Here is a 21,263-nt window from a genome sequence, read left to right on the forward strand (position 1 = left end):
AGACTTCTTAGCAAACCTGGGCTGGGCTGTGAATTTGTAACACATCTAAAACCAGGTGAGATTTTCCTGGTCTAGGGCTTTCATTGCAAACATTTAGCAGATCACTAGTAATCATCTGTGTTGTGCATTGGGATCCCAGTTTAATTTCCTTTGTCTTTTTGATCAGTAATTAGAACCTTTCTGTAAATAACTTAACTGCTCTGGAAATGAACCAGATCAGCTGGATGTTTTGTGAACTTGGGCTTTTGCTTGTTTCACATCCGGACAGCTGCCTCTAGTATAGCCTAGCCACTGCCCCCCTTATGTAAGCAACTTTTATGGCACCGTCCAGTCCTAGTCAATCAAACAAACAAATGCAAGGCTAAACAGTGGAGTTACTTGGCGGGTCACAGAGAGCTACGTTTTGCTCAGTGTTATTTATCTGATAGCAGATTTCTTTGAATGACACAAACTTTCAGTGTGTCTCTACTGTGGGGGTAGCTTCTCAAGCAGCTTGAGCCGGTGCTGGAAATACACATGAAAGAGTGAGCCATGTATGTACACAGCGCCTCGTCCATGCCTGAAGTCTGTGGATAAAGTAGAATATTCTACAGCTCAACCCCTACCCTGCGTCATTAAAGTATGCATGCAGGGCTGGAGGAGGGTGAGGGACTGCAAGGAGATTATGGAGCAGGGCATAATGCAGGGTCCTTGCCCTCATCTGACTGCAAAGCCTGCATAAGGCCAACCAAAAGACAGTAGAAAAGAGGAAAAGATTCAGCCTTTTATATCATTATTGATGATTTTATTAATCCATCACCATTTATTCTTATGCATTCCTGCCCTCTGAGTCTACTCCCACAGCTCTTTCAGATCCCCTATCAGTGCCAAAGGGGCAGGCTTGAATGACAGGGACTTTCCTGTACATTGTTACACATCCTGATAACTACAAATATTCCTACAAGTCATTATACAAGAATGTAAACCCAAAGCCAGAAAAAAAATTATTCCCTCTAAATCAGCACCACACTGCATAATGTATTCAAGTAACCTGGACATTCCTGGCACTATTGCATCTATCTCACCACTCCCAGGTTCCCTATAAATCTTTGACAGGTCTAGGCAAGGCATAGTTTTTTTTCACCTTGACTCGCCTGTTTCTATCCATCAAAACTAAGTAATGATGAGAGAAGCACTCAAGAGGAGGTTCAGGGGAGGTCATGCTGCTCGTGTGTAAGTAATTTTGTTGTGTATTTATTGCATAGTTAAGGTGCTGTGCTGGAAAAGGGAGCTACACATGGTGTAGGGAAGTGTTAGGGCACCATACAGAAGGATTTGGGTCACTTCCAATCTGGGTTGAATACGAGCTGGTGATCTAAAGTCAAAGGCTGTGTACTTTATTATCCGTTCCCTGGGCCACCAGTCCCCTTGTAACATCAACATTAAATACAGTAATAGAGTACAAACCTGTGTTTTAGGGACTGTGCAGGAACTGTACAAGTGTAGAAAGGAGGATGGTCTTGCAGTTAGGCTACAGGACTCAACTGAGGAGTGAAGGTCAAATCCGGATTTTTTTTTTCCACAGGCTTCCTATGTGACTAGGAGCAAGTCACTTGGGGTTTGTCTACACACACAAGTTGTATCACTTTATTCTGGTATAGCTGAAGTGGTACAATCCCTATAGTGTGGACAGTTTTACTGGGATAAAGATGCCATACAGCTTATTCTCGTGGGCGATGGGAATAAGCTATACCAGTATAAGGCACTTCATACCAGTATAACTGCATCCACACTAAGGGCTTGGCTACACTTGCGAGTTACAGTGCAATAAAGCAGCCCCGGGCGCCCTAGCTCACTCCCCGTCCACACTGGCAAGGCATGTAGAGTGCTCTGACTCCGCAGCTACAGTGCTGCTGGCACTCCAACTCGGTGAGTGGAATAACGTTTGCTGCACGCCCGTTGGAGCACCGCAGCGCCAGTGTGAACAAGGTGTTGCATTACTGTGCTGTGATTAGCCTCTGGAAACGTCCCATAATCCTATTAAGTCAAGCAGCCACTCTTGTCATTGTTGTGAACTCACTGTAGGAATGCGGATATGCCCTTTCAAAGCTCTGTTTCTGACAGCTGGCTGCTTATCTGCTCTGGGACAAAGGAACCATTACTGAGGAATGCTGCTTGCTTTGAGTGAGTGAGAGAGAGAGGCGGGGGATGGGAGATCTGCTCCTGTCTTAACTTGCAAGACAGCATGCTGACACACTTTCTCTCCCTCCACATACACACAACACACTCCCTGTCAGACTCCACCCCACCCCCTGCATTTCAAAAGCACGTTGCAGCCACTTGCATGCTGCGATAGCTATCACAATGCACTGCTCTTTGTGGCATTGCAAGAGCTGCTAATCGCCAGTGCGCTTCCAGCTGAGAGTGTAGACACTCGGCAGCGTTTTCCCTGCTGCGGTTTCCGGAGGCTGTTTAACTCCCAGCTCTCTACAACTGCAAGTGTAGCCATGCCCTAGGTGTTATATTGGTATAACTATTTTGGTGTATAAAAAAAAAATCATACCTCTAATTGTGGTACATAGTTAAGGACCAAATCTCTGTCTTGGTTCCATAGCTGTAAAATGGGGATGACAATTGGCCTGTAGCTCATTTATTTAAGGTATGAATAATACATGTTTGAAGCATATCAGGATTCATTCACAAATGTCTCCCTTACTAAAAAAGCATGAAATGTGTAGTAAATGTTTATCGGACCAAATAGTCCAGCCACGTCCAATCGAGTTATTTTGGCTTTCCACTGGTGTAAATCAGAGTAGAATTTGGCCCCTCTGATTTAAATGGGAGTTGGAGATGTCTTGAGGTTCATCCCTTTTGTGAAAGTTGGTAGCAGATGGTTAAAATCTTAATGGCAGATTTTACTACCCACAAACCCAGGCTGAATCGGAAGGGCTCCATATAATGGAATAGAAATGCTTCACCTTACTGCTTTCCAATTGAGTGCGGGCCAGGTCACCACCCCTGCCACTCGGTAGATTTCTTTGTGTTTGGATGGATGGGGTGTTGTCCACCATAATCCTCTTGGGTTTCTTTTCTGCAGTCTGGCTCTGTGTGCAATGAAATATTATCCCAAAATCTATTCACAGCAACCAAATGTTATAAATGAATGAAGACAAACTTTAGAAAGCATTCACATGTCATTGCAATTATGCTTAATGCTGGAGAGACAGGGCAATATGGGAAAGATGTGTGAATATTAATAGAAGCAGCATGGAGTTCATTACTCACCTGCCTGCTGCCATCTGGATTGTCACAGCTCAGCAGACATGGTGGGCTCCTCGCACATTATCAGGGAGTGATTGGATCCTAAAGTGAGCGGAGGGATCCCTATGAAGATATAAAACAGTGGACATGATGAATAAATTGTAGATGGCCATGTGTCCCCAACACTGAGAAGAGGCAACCAACTCCCATCAGGCACATTCCTGGGTGTGGATAGGAAACCGTAGGACAGCTGTGAATATCCGATAAGTAGTCATGGCATCTCTCAGCAGGGCATGGTGGGGTAGCTGGTGGCACAGCTATCTTTGTAAAATGCCAGGTAGGCCCTATGATGAGGACATCAAGGTGAATAAATACCACCTTAAAATAAGACTTGCTGGGGCAGATAGGGTTTGGTAGCCTTGCTAAACAGATCACCTAGAAGGGAAACTCCGATTTCAAACCAGTGGTGTCCAGCTTGGACAGCCAACCTGTAAAGCTTGTCCAATAAGATATGCCCTTTTGAACTTGTCCATGTCAAGTGTACCTCAGAGGGCAGGGTCATTCCTCACAACCCACCTGCCACAGCCTTATCCGACTGTGGTAACTGGGCAAGTGCTGCTAAAGATATTGGTAGGCTGGCCTTTGCAATGATCGTGGACTGAAGATGACCAAGGGGGAGGCCAAAGATTAGATATATGGATGGGATATCAGCGGACCTTAGAGAGACCAATATACATGACAGCTAGATGTACATTCATGCATTTTTGAAGAAGGCTATAGAAGTCGCTGACCCTGATTAGGGAAGTGTCAAGAAAGAAGGTCTTGTGTCCCCAGTCTCCTTCCACACTGGAAGGCTTTTTTCCTGTTTTTTACTCATGGACCATAATCTGCCCCACGTTAATGGTGAAAAGCAAAGGAGAGCTGAACAGAAAGGTGGGCAGGAGAATGTAACACACAGTCTGAGCAGTAAGGACTATAATTGGTGGTTAGTCCACCAGGATGCATGAGTGGACATAGTGTGGAATAGATGAGTGAGATACCAGATTTGGCCTTTGTACAGAGGCTGGTTGTAGTGGGTCGCTGTAGTGAAGCTAGAGCCTGAGACTCACCCTACCTATGGCTGTTCTCTTCCACCAGCTCCTGGAATCCCTTCCTTGTTCTAGCCAGATTGTGGAGATCTCAGTTATACTGATATTTTTTTAATGACAGGTTTGTGATTAAAGCATTAGAGTTGCTAGAGTTACAGGTGAATCTTCAGGCCCCAGAGTTAATCTGAATATTGTTGTTTTTTTAAGAACATGTTGGTTGGAGTGGGGGTACATCCAGGAGTCACCATTTCAATTTAGTCTGGTAGAAACTTTAATGCATGACTGAGGTGGACTTTGTTGCCCTTTGGGAAGGAGAAGAATCCTCTCCTCGTCAGCCAGCTAAGAGTCCCATTGGAAATGGTTTCCCAGCTTGAGTTAAGCCACCAGGCACCAGCCAGATCCAAGTAGAGGAATAAGGGGAAAATAACCAAACAAACTGGATTCTAGTGAAATGGGTAAATAACACTAAACTTGTTTAAAATGGGCCAGATTTCACCTGACGTACATTGAAGCCATTGTGGTGTGTCAGGCCATAAATCGGAAGCAGTTTGGTCCAGAGACTGGCAAAGAACAGAGGCAGTTTATGGTGCAGTGGCACCAGTCTGGGGACAAAAATAGGAAAATGACTGATGCAACTAACATCTATAACTTGTATAGGATAACTTGAGATCACGGGGTGCAATATTTTAAGATGATTGACCAATTCAGGACAATTGGAACCTGGAGGGAGGAAACTTGCCTGTCTGAGATACCATTTAGAAAGCTACCTTTCCAGGTTTGCCAGAACTCTTGAGGATATTTTTTTTTGCTGGATGGCATCTTGATTCATATTGTAGAAGACATAGACAATAACCACCATTCACAGTGGCTTCTGAAGTTCGCAGGTGTGTGTGTGTGTGTGTGTAAGAGAGATCCATGTATATTAGTACCTTCCTAATATATATTTTGATCGTATCTTATATGTTTGGGTCCAGTTCAGTGCTGACATATTTATTTAGATGTTTTTCACCTGTCTCAGACTCTCGGTGCATTACAGTAAAACACAGATTTTGATCCAGTAAAGTATATGCTAAAAAACAATCAGTGAGAGAAGCTCTTGTGGTATCTACAGCCCATCTAGAGGGGTCAGAAAAGCATCCCTATTCAGGGCAGCACCTAAGCACCTGGTTTTCTTTAAGCATTCATATGACGTCTCAGTGTATGTACCCAATGTATGTGCACATATAAGAGGTGTACATGTTTTATGAGAAGGGTTTTGTTTACACACACACACACACACAGGTGTTACATAAATAAGGTATGAAAAGAGAAATTAAAGTTCAATAAAACTGACTTGTACACAAGGGATCTGGATACCAAAAGCTAAAACAAAGTGCCTTTCATTTTAAAAGATGTCCTTTAGCCAACTGCTGGGTTTGAGGCTGTATTCCTTCTCCCCCCTGCACTGTTTTGCCTTTGCTGAATGCTGCACTCAAAGACAATCCATGAAGACCAGTAGGGGAATAACCACAGTAGAATTAACCTCTGACATTCTTCTAAAAATAGTCCTAATAAAGCCAATCATTGGCGGTTCTCCTGCCTGCTTTGCCTCAGGGGTAAACACCACTGAGTAAAGCCTTTAAAGCACGGCTTTCCCAGATTGTGACCCCCTGGATAAGTTACTGGTTCCTGTCCGTTCCTTGTTTCTCACACATTAGGACAATTCGCCTCACTGTAATTTTGACCACATGTCCCTGTTCACACACAACTTTTCTTCTGATAATTGTGTCGGGCTGCACCACGTTGGGGAGACTAGATGGCAATAGTGTGGATGGAGTGTTTCCTTTACTTAATCTGAAGTACAATATGGGGGTTCTGCAGTGGGCAGTGCAAACGGCACACATCTCAGGCTATTTTGCCCTGTGGCTTTGAACGGGGGAGAATGCAGTGGTGACCAGCAAGGTCCCCCATCTGCCCCATCCTCTGACTCTGCAGAGATGGAAACTACCAGAGCTCCCCTAGAATCAGAGGGACGTGGAGGGAACATAGAAAGGACAATATGGATCTGCATGATCACACATTCACTTAAACCTGCACAGGATCTTGAGGGCTTTTTATTGATCACAAATAGTAGAAATGGGTGGTGATTACAAAATCTGGATATAAATCTAGACCTAAATGTCTCCCAGAGTTTTGGATATGGTATTGGTTTGGGATAACACCACTATAGAGACATAAAACAGCCACAAAATTTATTTCCAGACATGAATCCAATTCTTAGTGTCCCAGAACTCCATGTATTTATATCAGGTTTTAGCTCATGCTCGTTCCTAGTAAACTGTGTTACAAAATTCCATGAGCATATTTATGTACAAGAAGAAATATAAGGACTCTGGAAACTTCTCTGGGGAGACAAAGCACTGACAATACATTTTTTCCTTAACTGCACAGCGAATGGTGTCTTATAGATGCCCATGAAAAGCCAGTCTGCAGTTACTTAAATTGCCTTTGTCTTCTTTTTTTCAGCTGACATTATCTCTACAGTAGAATTCAACCACACAGGAGAATTACTAGCGACAGGGGACAAGGGGGGTCGGGTTGTAATATTTCAACGTGAGCAGGAGGTAAGTGCTAGTGAATGCAAAATGCCTATTTTATCCTTTTAAAAGAAACTTCCTGCTGCTTCCTAATCCTCATGTGTCACTCTTCCCCCCAGTTCTCTTCTGGCAAACTACAAACTGCAAATAGGCCATTAACCAAAATGGGACCATATTCCTCTCAGAAAGCACCTTTTAAAATGTTGCATTTTCTGCATCGTTTTACTTTCATTGCACTTGTTGGGAGCCTAATGCAAATTGGATCAAGCTGCTGTGTTAGAAACTCCAGTGGTCCTAATTGTGTCATTTGCCAAACCAAATAATGCTCTTTGAACTTTGCTCCTTTCATCCAAATTTGGCACATTCATTGAACCTTCTCATGTTCACAGCCTTGCTTTGATTTGTATCAATTTGCATTAGCATGTTAGAATTCTGTAAACCTAACTAGCTGCCTTCTGATCTCAGTTTCACCCTTTTTTACACTGATAAAACACCCCAGATGTCAATGGAATTGCACCTGATTTACACTGGTGTCAGTGAGATCACAGCACAGCCTAACAGTTGGTGTAAGAGCCCCTACAATTTTAAGCCATAATTGCCATTTCCCTTGTTGTTCGCTGCTCACGCCACCAATAACATGCGTAGGGCCTTGTACTCCCCTTCAATGTGAGATGTGGAGGGAGCAAAGAAGAGTCAAAGGGGGCAGAAAAGTCTTTGTGGGCCAAGCACGAACTTGGTGGCACCGTCCTCTACCTGGGAGTCCTGTCAGTTCTGCTGGGTTGAAGCAGTGTGGCTCAGAGAAGGGAGCAATGTCAGGTTGGGCAGGGAAGAGGATCAGCTGCTTTTTGTGGTGTGATCCCCTGTCTGTCTGGCAATATTCTCACTGGAATAACTGCCAGAAATGAATGCTCTTGAAGCACTATTTGCTCCTGCTCTGGGCTTCTCACTTCTCACAATGTGAGAAGGCAGGGCACGCTAGTAGCAGTGCAGAATAGCCCAAAGAATAGTGCCAGGGGGCAGCCCACACGAGCAGTGAGTTTGGCTCATTTGACCATCACTGCTCCCAAGAGGCCCTTCGCTACAGAACAAGATTTGGGGTATGTGCCAAGAGCTGTCGGGGGGAAGCTTGCCCAGTATCTGGCTGTACTGTAGTGGGCTGTCAGCCTGGCTGGTGCGAGTCTATCACTTCCAGGAGCATAAAAAATTCTCAGAGAACAGAACATTTCAAATTAAAAAAAAAAAAATCTACTGTAGCATAGATGGATAAGAATCATCAAGGTGATCCTGGACATAAACCTTACCTCAGAAAAACCTTCCTTAAGAGCTTCTTGGTAGCTATGTATCATTTGTGGTTCATTTCTGAAGGACCCATATTTGCACAAGGCACTGAGCACACAATTAAAGCTTTCTGCACATGCTGTGGGGCCAAGAAGCACAGAATGGGTTTGGCAAATGAAAACTGTCACAGACCCTTACAATCTGGAATATTTTTTCCCTCCGTTTCCAAAGCTGTCTGATGCTAATTGGTCTGGCACATCTTGTGCATACTTCACAGTCTGATCTGGATGGTCGCAAAGCCCCCTTTTGTCAATGTGTTCTGTTAAGGTGGAGTGGGATCTTGGAGGCCTGGCCATGATAGGCTTTAAAATGTCTTTAGACTAGAAAGTTTATTTTCAAGTCTTACTCTCAAAACTGTTTCTGTGTATACAGTATGCCCTGAGAGGGGCGGCTTAGTTTAGAGTATATATACACACACCATTCTCATCATTCCCAACACTATTTTATTTCCTATTCTCTTTTTATTATTCTACTCTATTTCTTGAACTTTAAACTTCCTTATGTACTGCGGGGTAAATTCCATTGAATTCCTGCTGTACAGAGATGTACCCAGGTCCTTTAACATCCCTCCAGAAATGGTGCATCATTTGAACACAGAAAGTCAATCCGTACAATAAAGTGTGTGCATTTCTGTTCTATTCAGGTTCTTACGTAGTGCTCACCACTGTAGTATCTGAGAGTGTCTGGGAGCATTTAACTACCTCAGCTTCACTCAGGGCTCCCAGGTGCTGAGCACCTGGGCGCCTCACGGATGTCCATGGGGCTTGAAGGTACACGGCACCTGCCAGCTTGCCCAGCACCTTGCAGAACTGAGCCCTTTGCCATTTTATGCAACGTTCATTCTTGCACAGATTGTTTCCTTTCTTTGGTTATTTTGTTTCTGCTGGATATTTATAGATCTTTGGGGCAAATCCTGCTCACCTTATGCCAGTACAGAGCTCCACTGGTGTCTATGGGGTTGCTTGTGTGAGTGAATCAAACCGGATTTGGCCCTGTATCTGAGCCATTATCTCTCCTCGCCAATTTGCCTTGGAGAGAAATGATAGGGAGGATTTCATTCATTGTAGAAACAAAGCAAAACAAAGGCACCATTTCCTGCTCATATCATCAGCATGCAGAGAAACTGACACAAGAGGAGAATACATCGTGCCGGAAAGATCTCTTGTGTCGGCTTTGATATCTAAACTGTAATGTGTCACCGTAATCAGACATTCCCCATCTCTTAACAATCTGCAGAGAACAAAAGACTCAATAGAAAATTTGCGCGTGCCTCGCTCTCGCTCTCAAAATTCCTTTTACCATTTTTTTTCTCACTCCCGCAGAGTAAAAATCAGCCCCATCGTAGGGGAGAATACAATGTTTACAGCACGTTCCAGAGCCATGAACCCGAGTTCGATTACCTGAAGAGTTTAGAGATCGAGGAGAAGATCAATAAAATACGATGGCTCCCGCAGCAAAATGCAGCCTACTTCCTTCTCTCCACCAATGGTATGTGACAATAATAATATAGAATGCTTTGCCTTTCATCCATGGATTTCATGGTGCTTTGTCAGCGTGAAAAAAATAAATCTTCACAATCCCCCCGCAGGGCAGGTAAGTATTATTTTCCCCATTTTAGAGCAGGGGAAACTGAGGCATGCAGAGTTTGACTTGCCTGAAGTCACACAGCGAAGCAATGGCAGAGATGGAAATAGAACCCAGTTTTCCTGGCTTCCAGCCCTCTTCTTCGACCAGTAGACCACTAAGGTCTTACGTTTATTTGGGTCTTGATCCTGGGAAGTGCAGAGCATCTTTGACCCCCTTTGAAATTAATGGAGAATTAAGGGTGCTCAGCTCCTCACAGGAGCAGGCCCTCATCCCAAAGAATCTCTCCCAGGAGAGAGAAATACACGTGGGGAGATGAACAGAGAAGGCTGAGGTAAGTAACCAAGGTTCGCCTCCTAGTTCTAATCTTAGTTATACTCTTGTCAATTTTTGTAAATGATCAAACACTGTACTAAGATTTAATGGGGCCTGCCCTAGTGCACCTCAGCCTTCCCTTTGTATCTGTGGGTTTGGTCCAGGGCCTATCCTATTTGAACTCCTTTCTGCCTTCCATTCAGGCATGTAACTCCCATTACCTTTGGAACAGACTCTTTCATCCATAACTTCAGTATTAGGGAAACCTTCCGCTCAGGAAAACCATCTTCACATTTTTTGTAGTAGTTTAAAAAAAACAACAAGGAGGACTGATTTTTGCAGCCTTTACTCATGCTGAGTAGTACTTACACAGAGGAGAAGTCCTCTTGAAATACCATTCTTCTGGGATCCTGGAGAGAACAACAGAGAAGGGGAGTTATTTAAAACAGTTATTGGGGTCTGTACTTGTACCATATCCCCCTGATTTCAGCTGGAGTTGCTGGGTCTCAGCGCCTCTCCAGATCAGGCCCGTGGTGTCCATATAATCCACACACACAAAGTAAAAGGAGGGGGAGAAGCAAGAATTAGGAGGGCCAGGAATATTCAGGTTAGGAATTTGATACATTCAGTGGGCTCCATTCTGGTCTCACATATGCTAATGTCTGACCAGTGATGTGACTCTGGATTTTAACCAGCATGACTAAGATGAGCATTTGAAGCCCAACCTTGGTGAGAAAATTCTTCAGCCTACAGGGCAGAAGAGCTTAAAAAGCCTTGAAGTCATTTTTTCTGTCTTTGGTCCCTGTTTCTCTTGGTTTGCTCACCTTGGGAGTTTGCCATGAGGGAGCACAAGCACAGTGAATTGGTATCTGTGACTTGTGGCAACACAGACAATGGTCAGAAAATGTCGTCTTTTTTATTATTGTTTCTTCTTTCTGGCAAAATCCTATTTTAAAAAATTAAAGAATGATTCTATTATAAAACATGAGTTTAAACAGGAATAACATGAGCCCAGCTAGAATTTGCTGTTGATGCATGTTTCATGTGTATTTCCCTCACACAGGGTTCTGCAGTCAGTTCACACTTGTTCGTTTGCCACTAAACAGGGAGTTTTCTTCCCTCTGACTATTTATTGTGCTCGTTATGTTTCTGGATCCTGGAATCTTTTTTAAGAAAAACTACAGCTGATTTTTTTTTTCAATTTGCAGCTGTGTTCAGCTGAGCAGCTTTCTGTTATGCTCAGATAAATATCAGGAGGATCCAATGATATTACTTGGGATGAATGGGACCTTAAGATGGATGTGACTTAATTACTTCAGGGGAAAAGGAGGGGTCTAATTATCTCCCATAGCCAACTTACTTTGTATTATGGAATTTACTCTATTGATCATTGTAATAAAATTCAAAGACTTATTAAACTCATTTGGGGGGGGGTCATTGAAATGCAATGAAGATTAATTATAGAGCATAATGTTCTGTTAATTGAGTTTTTAAATAGTTTTTTGATTAACAGGGATATTATCTTTCCATTTGGGATGGTGTTTCAGAGGCTTGCAAGATATCAAAATGATTCTTTAAAAAATAACTCCCATGTTATTCCGTATCTTTTTGTTCTTGTTGTTAAACTAATATTATGGAGGGGAAACCCTCTGAAGTTAAATGGGTTAATAAAAACAAAATTAATGGCAGTCTAATGGAATTGCTGTGTAAAGGAGAAAATTAAGATGAATGATAAGATTGTGTTTTAAAGCTGGTGGAAGTGATGATAAACTGCTGATAGAATCTCTGCCAGGCAAGGGAAAAGAAAACACCATTATTCAAAATAAAGACCACATGTTCCTGGGGCTCTTTCACCTAAAAGCCTTCATGGCACAGGATAAATGGGATGTCAGTAGTTGAAAAATCCAAGGAAAGATGGCAGTATGGGAATTCAAATTGGATGTGCAGTCAATAATAATAATGCCAGTTTCTGTTCAAGGTAGTGGAAAGGGGAGTTGAAACTGACTTTTGAGTAAATTACAGACATGATTTTACTTCATTCTGGGGGTGTTCTTTTTACTATGTTCACAGTGTGAACTTTAAATCACTGTATATTTCACGGTATTACATCCTAGATTTCTTAGCCTGAGCTAGTCTCCACCCATGGACAAAAACAAAAGTCAAATTTCATGAGATCTGTTGTGTGCAGGGTATTTTTTTTAAAGTTCATGCACAAATGACCACTGTTCTCTAAACACTGGTGTATAGCTGCGCAAGCACTACTTATGGTTAATGATTCCACTGGCTGCTGGAAATATTCAAAGACATGATGGATAGAGCACTTACAAATAAAGAGAGAATAATATTCATAAGAGGACAATTGGGCTTGATGCAGGAATTGAATGAAATGTTGTGCAAGAGGTCAGAGTAGATGATTGTAATTGTCCCTTCTGACCTTAAAATCTGGGAATTGCCATGTATCATGGCAGTTTGCAGTAATAAGATAGGCAGTAGAGACACAATATGGAGATGTGGTGTATCATCAGCATTTAACATGTTTTCAGTGATTTGTTTAAGCATTTGGACCAAGTTAATTTGGAAATCATACTTGCAAGTAGTCAGTTTCCCCTGGATAACTGCCACGCAATCTGGCAAATTGTAGGAGGAAAAATCATATACAGTCGAACCCATTTATCTCGACCTCGGTTAACTTGCCAATCCTATTAACTCGAGGTTTTACAAGTGGAACCGCCAAACTCCCTCTTTATCTTATGGGCTTCTCATCTGTTATGTCGATTTGCCCAACCCTAATATCTCGAGCCCGGCTCCCCGCGTCCCCAGCCGCCCGCTCCCCGCGTCCCCAGCCGCCCGTAATAGGGTGTTCTCTTGATTAACTTTGGTGGTAGGTATACAGATATGCAGCAATGGGAGAAGAAAGACTCTGTATGGATTTGGTCTGTAGGTGGGGAGTTCTAAATTAAACTTCTCAGCAGACTTCTGCCTTCTCAGAACAATGTAAAAAGCTCTCTCCTCTTGTAGCCAGTGCCCATGTTAGTTTCTAGTGACACACTGTGGCGTGTACTAGATAAATCCTAAACTCTGTATACTGAATCATGTGACCTATGGTTATAATCTCTGCATCTGAGTACTGGAAAGTCACTTCTCAAATAATTTGATTCAAACAAGCATTAGTAGACAAACAGTCTTCTTACGTTTGTAATAAATACTTCGGCAGTTGCCTTGCAGCAATAGGAAGGCCAAGTATTCCTGGAAAAAAGTGTTGATGATAAACAGCGTTTCTTTCTTTAGAGCTGATTCTTTCCATGTCCCTAGATGTCATTCAGATAAGACAGGAAACGGGAGCATTTTTTTACATTTAAACAGATTTTTATGACATTGGCATTTCCATCAGGCATTCCTTTTAGGATGTCCATTTACTCAGGCATAACTTCTCTCTTTTGCTCTTCCAGATAAAACTGTGAAGCTATGGAAAGTTAGTGAACGAGATAAAAGACCAGAGGGCTATAATCTTAAAGATGAAGATGGCCGCCTCCGAGACCCCTCCATGATTACAATGCTACGGGTGAGTTAATTGAGACGACTAAGGATCAAGGAAGAGATACAACACAATAAGGAAAGTAGCCGAGGTGGTGGTGGTGGGCCATGTCTTGGTAAAGATGCGTTTGTTATTACAATAACATTGGTGATGCTAGAGCCAGGAATGCTTGCAATGCCAGGTTGGCTGCTTTTGTATGCATGACAAGAAGGGCCAATAGAGCTGTGGGACTGCAAGACCGCGTAAGGGCCATGGAGCTGGAGCAGGCTGTAGAACCTTGACCAGGGCTCTGGCAGTGGCTTCAGGGTGAAATGCAGAATGCAGGCTTCCTTTTCTTCCCCCCTCCTGTGGGTTCTGGGTTCAGAGCAGCCCAGCCCTCCCTCATCGCAGAGGTTCCCTAAGAGTCTGCTGCAGTAATGAGCTGAATAGTGCAAAGCCCCACCAGCCCAGAATATAGCCCCGCACTTGCCCTAATACCTCACAGAAATCCTTTTTCACCATCTGGTATTCATGGTGGCTGCTGTAAATCTAGAAACCTGCAGATTCTCAGGAGAGTTACTCATTCTGAATGAACAAATGAAGATACATAGGAAATGCTGTTGCTTCCTTTAAATGTGAAGGCGAACACAGAGACCTCTCTGATATGCCTTTAATGAATTCAGCTTAGTGTCAGATGATAGGACATGGTGTCACATGGGTCATTAAGGGGTAAATCCTGCAGCTTACATGCAGGCTGAGTAACACAACTCTACTGGAGAGAGCTGTAGGTCGGAGTTGAAAGAATCCTCTCCCCTCTGGTCATGCTGGAGTACCAAACCCCACCCTGCCCCTGCCGCATGTGTCCAAACTCTGCACCTCTTGTGCTGCTGAACATATCTGGCACACGCCTGTATTCCTGCCTGGTGGTGAAGGAGTTAAAGCATTTCTTTTTTTTTCCCTTAGAGTTTGACTTGGGTTGTTAGAATGTAAGTACATTCTGTAATTGAGTTTTCCCTCCCAGTGTAAGAAGATTAAAACCGGCCTCCCAAATCAAATGTAAACACCTAAGGCTACATTTTCCATTTACTACAAGGGAGATGCACGTACAAAATCCATTAAACCAGTTTTCTTCATAGTCACTGGAACGCCACTCGCCTTTCTGAGTGCTGTACCAAGCTGTTGTCTTGCGTGGTTTTCTGGAGCTCACACCCTGAAGTCCAGGAGCCTTGCATCAGAGAGTGCTATGGGGGAGCCCCCATAAGACAAGGCGGGAGTGATGCTGTGAGGGCTGTAACACTGGCTGGTGTTTGGAAGCTGTAGCCCTTAGTAGCAAATTTCACCTGGTCCATCTTTGTGTTGGTCAATTTGGCCTTCCTCATGGGGGATGCAGTATTGTCAGGGGATACCAGTCTCTGATCTCTAATGTGCAGACTAAGAGCTAGATTGTGTCTTCTAGGCACAGCCCTGCAGGGGGAGTTTAGGTGCTGAGGGGGCCTAATTCAGTCAGGATTCTTCCCAGGACTCCTGTGGAGTGCTCTCCGAAGCTGCAGCTCAGCTGTTTTTTATGTGGGTACAAGACTTTTCCCCTGTGCCTGGCCATGTCTGCTGGCTGAAGCAGTGGGGTCGGAAGGCCAGGGGCCCTGTCCTTACTTCACCCTGCCTGGTCATTTTATGTGAAGGCTAGCCCTGCAGGCAGCATAAGCCTGGAACGGGGGTTCTGCAACCTCACCAAACTGTGACTGGTTATTGAACCAGAGTGTGAGAAGAGGAAGGGGAGAAGCTCCTTGTATCTTCTGCTCCCCACGGGGCCAGTTACCACTTAGACCAGTGGGTCTCAAACCCCTTTCATATAGCAAGCCTCTGAGTGCAACACCCCTAATAAATTAAACACACTTTTTAAAATATATTTAACGCCATTATAAATGCTGGAGGCAAAGTGGGGTTTGGGGTGGAGGTTGACAGCTCACGACCCCCCATGTAATTACTTTGTGACCCCCTGAGAGGTCCCGACCCCCAGCTTGAGAACCCCTGAGTTAGACTGAAGCAGGCTTTCTGTTTAAACATAGAGCGAGACCACATTTACCTCAGCTTGTCATTGGAGATTTAAAAGAAAAACACCGGATCTAAACTGTAGGCCTAAAAACTCTCCAACTGAACAGTCCATCTGATGTGCTGTTAATCAGACCAGACCAGTCTGTAATTTGTTCACACTGTCAGAATTTGCATTGGAAGCAGGGTTGTTTTTTTTGTTTTAAATATTATTTGTTGCTGTGATTACCACTGGCTCACTTTTATAGCTCCCGGTTTCATCACAGATCAGGCCAATGAAAACATTTAATAACCCCAGACAGCTAATTAATCCTTGCTGAGAAATGAATGGCTTCTATTTTGAATTGCTCCTACTTGCCGGTAGGCACGTTTTGGTTGTTGTTTTCCCAGAGCAAGAAAACATTTTATTTCCTATATGTATTGTTGTGTTTAAAAGTAGCATTTCCAACCCGATACGCTGTTAATTAGGAAGCCCACTAGAATCATTTCTCCAAGATTTGAATGTCAGACTCTATAGCTTCCCGACCCATCTGTATGCAGAGCTAGGGAGACAGCTTTTGCTTCAAAGCAATATTAAGGGGTATTACTCTAGTTATTGCTTTCTTCTGTGTCTCAGTGCCTCAGAAAAGCCATGGACTTAGTGTGGGAAAGGCAGGGTCGCAGCACAAAGGCGTGGAGCTAGTGTCTTTATTTCATCTAGATCTGCAAAAGAGAGATCCGTGTGGAGCTTTTCCATATGGCACATTTGTCTGCTTATGCCTCAGCTGCACTCATTCAGCTCCTCTTCCCCAACCTCTCAATGCCTAGAGGTGACAGTCCACCCTGAGTGCTTTCTAAGCAACTACAACTAATCGAGAGGCCTAATAAGCTATGAAGAGAGCAAACACAGACTTTACTTTTCTGCAACAGACAGCTTGTTCACTACACTCCATTTGCCTGGAATTAGAATTTTACTGCAACTGGGATTATTTATTTATTCATATTCATATAATATAAACTCATTTTGCCTAATGTCACACCAGCTTGGATGTTGTAGGTCTGAAAGCTGGACTCGCACCTTTACCTTCCATTTGGGAGAGGCTGTGAAAAGAGGAGCAGAGAGAGAAATCCAATGGGAAAAATGAAGAGGAAAAAATGAGAACTGAAAAAAGGAGAGGAATTCTACTAGCCCCAGGGACCCACTTATGTCAGTTTAGTTTTTTTTTTACATAGCCCCATTTCCTGTTTGCTAGAAGAAGTTTTTTGTTTTGTTTTTTTGTTTGGGTTTTTTAAATAACCCAACAGAGATTTAATTTACAGAGGCAAAGAAAGTTTTGTGAATTTATTTGAACTGGTTTTGCAAACCAAAAATACTTTGCGAGATTATCATTCTCCTGAGCTCCACATACATTCTTGTACATTCACATTTGAACTTAGTGCCAATATGTGGCCCAGAAGTATTTGGACCCAAAGTCCAGTAGGTCAGCAAGATGGGAGCCCGAGTGTCTCACAGAGTCATTGTTCAGTTCCCACTGTTCTTGGCAGAAGCTTGCTTCTTGGAAAAATCAATATAAAGTTTATGAAACTGCTGTTAAGTTACATTTGATTCAGAGGTTAGGTCAAGATGAATATAGTGTTTGATCTGGAGGCACAGCACCCCTTTTCTATTACAGGGGAAGCAAAAATCTACATGTCTCTATTCTGACCCCAGGTTCATAGAGACAAAATTCAAAGGATGCTCCCAGGGCAGTGGAATCTCTGTCTGCTGCTTTCAGATCAATTCCTCACATCCACTGACACAGTGCTACGTCCTTGTGTTGAGCTGCCATCAGCCATTGTGGTATGTTCTTCAGGACTGCCGACCTCTCCTAGGAAGAACAAACACCTAATGCTCCCTTAGCCAACTCATAGTTTAGAGTCGTATTTGTAATTTGTTGCTGCTGCTGAGGATTGTAAGCAATTCTTTTACCCATCACCACACTCTTCATATATTTTGTTACAAATGTTGGGGTAATGAAAACACAGTCAACCCCGTTATATAATTACAGGATCACAGTGGCGCATAAACAGTCCTCAACAAAGTTAACCCTAATATTGTGCTGTTTTCTTAGTAATTCCTCAAGCTTCTCTCTCTCCTCCCCCTTCCCCTCCCCGGGCTGTCTGAGGTGCAGATACTGACATGTGATTGACTATGGCCAAGTGAATACTGGCATGTGATCGGTGGGATACTTCTATGGTTATGAAAATTAATAATGCTTACCTTCACTGTTGATTACTGTCATTATCTGATTGTATTTGACTGAATCCCGGGATTCTCATATGTGATCATGTGGCCTAGCTCCAAAGATCAACTTAAATTCTGTTTTTAAAAGCATTTAACCTTTTATTATATCTACCTGTCTGTCGCTCAGTCTTTGCCTCTGGCTTCAGTGGGAGTTGAAGAGACAAAGTTACATAGACTCCCACTGACATCAGTGGGCTGTGGATAAGGCCCGATGTCAGTACCCTACCTGGGCTTTAGCCATGAGACTCGTATTAATGTGTCACATTAAAATGTATTTGACCCTTAGAGTGAACTAAATCACGTCTTATTCTGTGCAGAACAGACAAGCCAGTCTTTTCCCTGTCTTTAGACCGGAGAGCCATTATGGACTCCCTCCATGCAGTATGTGCTGGTCCTAGTCCTCACAGCATTAGAATTGCTCATGAAAACATCTTTTGGAATGGGCAATGTCTTACCTTTTCCAATGAATAGGAAATCTTTGAAACACAGCAGCAGTTGCTGGAGTTATGGGCGTTCCCCAGATACTGTGGCAAGCCCCAGTTTCCTCTGGTATGACCTTTCTCTTTTCGTAACCTTCCTTTAACTGCCATTAAATTATCTGGATGCTTGAGATCTGTAAAGGTCAGAGACTGGGGGTAGGCAGGGAGAAATACGGTGCTGGGATTTTGCATGGTTTTGAATCAGTATTTTATCACTGTCAAAAATGAAACCCTCCCTGACCCAAGTGAATTTTCTCTGGATAGTAAATTTTATGTCATATGGTTTTCTTTTAGTTCTTGTGAACCATTCACACCACGTGTCAGGGGAAAGCAGAGGCTGTCAATGATTTCTCTTAATGCTCTCTGATGGTCCTCCCTAGAGCGCTTGGAATTTCATCTGGCATGCACTAAGCTGTAGCATGCAAAGTTTCCTTGTGTTTCCATTTCCTACTATGTGTCACATTTGGATGTATTTAGATACAGACCCACTACCGTAGATTCTAGTAACATCCTATTGCTAAAGCCAGGTACTTCCAATTCAACAGTGAAACCCAGTTCTGAGGAAGGAGGTGTTGCCACATGTGAAGAAGCCAATGGTCCATTCACTTTACTATATGCCTCGGTAGTTGTCTTGTGAGAAAGTTAAAACCCAAACCAATAATGCATCTGGCCAAGAACTATACAACTGGGGGAAAACTACTTCTGACTCCAGGTGGTGATCATTTTATGCCATCACATTTGATTATTGATAACTCTTATCATTTTGATTCTGGTTACTATAAATGTAAATGGTAGTCTTATTTATATATTGGCCTAATCCATTTTCTGAATCCTGTTAAGCTATTTGGCTCAAAAATATCCTGCATCAATGAGTTCCATAAGTTAATTCTAGGATTTCTAAAGTTGTATTTCAGCTTTTTGACATGTATTACTTTTTAGCTCTATTGGCTCACCCAGCACTGCCTTCCATCACATGCAGCTGTCATTGGAGCAGAGTATGTACAAAAGTACCATCATGCACTACTGATTTCAGAAACTCTTGCTGTTGAAAATAAACACCCCCACATGCGCGCACACTCACCATTTTCAGATGGCCTGTTTATGCCATGCCACACTGAGGAGTGGAGATTGGCCAATAGTGAGTGAATGTTGCCAGGCCAACATGAAATGGTATTGTTTTTCCTGTAGTAAGTCATGTTGAGATTAATTTTATTTTGGCTTGTCCCTGACCCCTCCCACCTTTTCCCAAAGCCTTGGTTTTTTTCTATGAGTTTTCTACTTGGTACCATTTTTTTTTTCTGTAGCAAGCTAGAGGTTTTGGCTGCTTTAGAAGCAGGCTTTTTAGTAAGTTGCTATGATTTCCTGATCTCTGTAGCAGGAAACCCCATGGGAACATATAGTTACTACTTTACAGCACTTTGAAGAAGTAAAGCAAAATGTAAGTGCTAAGTATTATGTGTGTGGTTATTATAATGTCATCATTCCCTAAGGGTAGAAGATTGGGGAGTCATCATCCAAACTCCACTTTGAGTCTGATATTCTGATAATTATATAGACAGATATTTACATTGATTTAACTGTTTCGTTGCTGTCTAATAATAATCAGTTATGTGAGTCAACAGTGTGGAATGCTGGCACTTCAGAGTATACTGCTGGATCCCACTGCAGCAGAGACCAGCAACAAAAGGGTTTAAAAAAAATCTTGCTGCAACTATGTCTTAGCCATTCCTCCTCAGGATTTCAGTATATTTGGGGGTGTTGCTCTCTCAGGAATTATTGTTATTTATATGGGCTTTCCAACCCATATCATGCACCAGAAATAATGAAACTCTGCTCAAACTGGAAAGTGGCTTTTTTGTTTTTATAAGGAGCTCTGCTTATTTAGCTACACACCCTGGTTTAATGGGTGTAGAGCCCTTTGGCCAGTGAGGCTTTGTCTACACTACACTGCTTTTAGCGATACGTCCGTGTTGCTAAAAGTCGGGCAGTGTAACTGCTCTTTGTCAGCACTTTTGCGGACAGAATACATCCACCCCCTATGAGCGGGATTCGCGTTATCGACAGGAGAGTGCTCCTGCCGACAACGAGCCGTTTACACTGCCACTTGCCTCCACAAAACATTTTTGTCTTTTGGGGGTGTGGGGCTTTTTTAAGCACCTATGAACAACAAAAGTTTTGTCTGTTCAGTTGGCATTGTAGACAAAGCCTGAATGGGGATCTAATTTTGCACCATCAAAGAACTCTCCAAAGTGGCCCTATGTATACATTTGTACCAATGCTATGGGATGTTTGCAAGAAATAATTAACACAAATAATATCCAGGGCTTAAATCTCTTTAAATTGGGGATGTGTGTGCTTTGATCTTCTCTCACTGCAAATCAAGCTTCAACTGAAGCTTCAGTATAAGAATTTTCCCACTTTTAACTATCTTTCCTGCTAGAAAGGAGAAGGTTGCAAATATCCCCCTGGGGTGCTGTGCTCAGTTAGACACTTTCTGTCTCCTTTGATGATCAAAACTGAGGGGGGAAATTATCTGGGGCAGAAACAGCTCCTAGGCTTCTGTCATAAACAGATAGTTGCCGAAGGACACCAGGAAGGCCAGCATCCTCAAAGACAGTTGGTAGTTCCAACTAAGTACTGGGACAAGCTCTTAAGCTTGGGCCCTGACATCCCAGGGGGCATTCTGGGGTCAACAAAGCAAAAACAGGTTAAAAACATTCCTTCCACTGGGAGGGGATGGGGAAGGACGATGCCAAGTATGTCCGCTCAAATGCATACAAAGTGTTCTTCAGTGTCAAATATCTTGTTGTTTACATA

At 43.0% G+C, this 21,263-nt stretch overlaps 1 protein-coding gene across 1 annotated transcript in view; it reads left to right on the forward strand.

The window, feature by feature from the left end:
• Positions 1–21,263, forward strand: part of PPP2R2B (protein phosphatase 2 regulatory subunit Bbeta) — a 156,414-nt gene that overhangs the window by 83,124 nt on the left and 52,027 nt on the right. The window contains exons 2-4 of the mRNA XM_045028591.1: positions 6,834–6,931; positions 9,565–9,730; positions 13,591–13,703. Coding sequence (XP_044884526.1) covers positions 6,834–6,931; positions 9,565–9,730; positions 13,591–13,703 — 377 coding nt within the window. The remainder of the gene's footprint in view (positions 1–6,833; positions 6,932–9,564; positions 9,731–13,590; positions 13,704–21,263) is intronic.

Source organism: Mauremys mutica, chromosome 8, assembly GCF_020497125.1.
Source record: "Mauremys mutica isolate MM-2020 ecotype Southern chromosome 8, ASM2049712v1, whole genome shotgun sequence".
Classification (NCBI taxonomy): Eukaryota; Metazoa; Chordata; order Testudines; family Geoemydidae; genus Mauremys; species Mauremys mutica.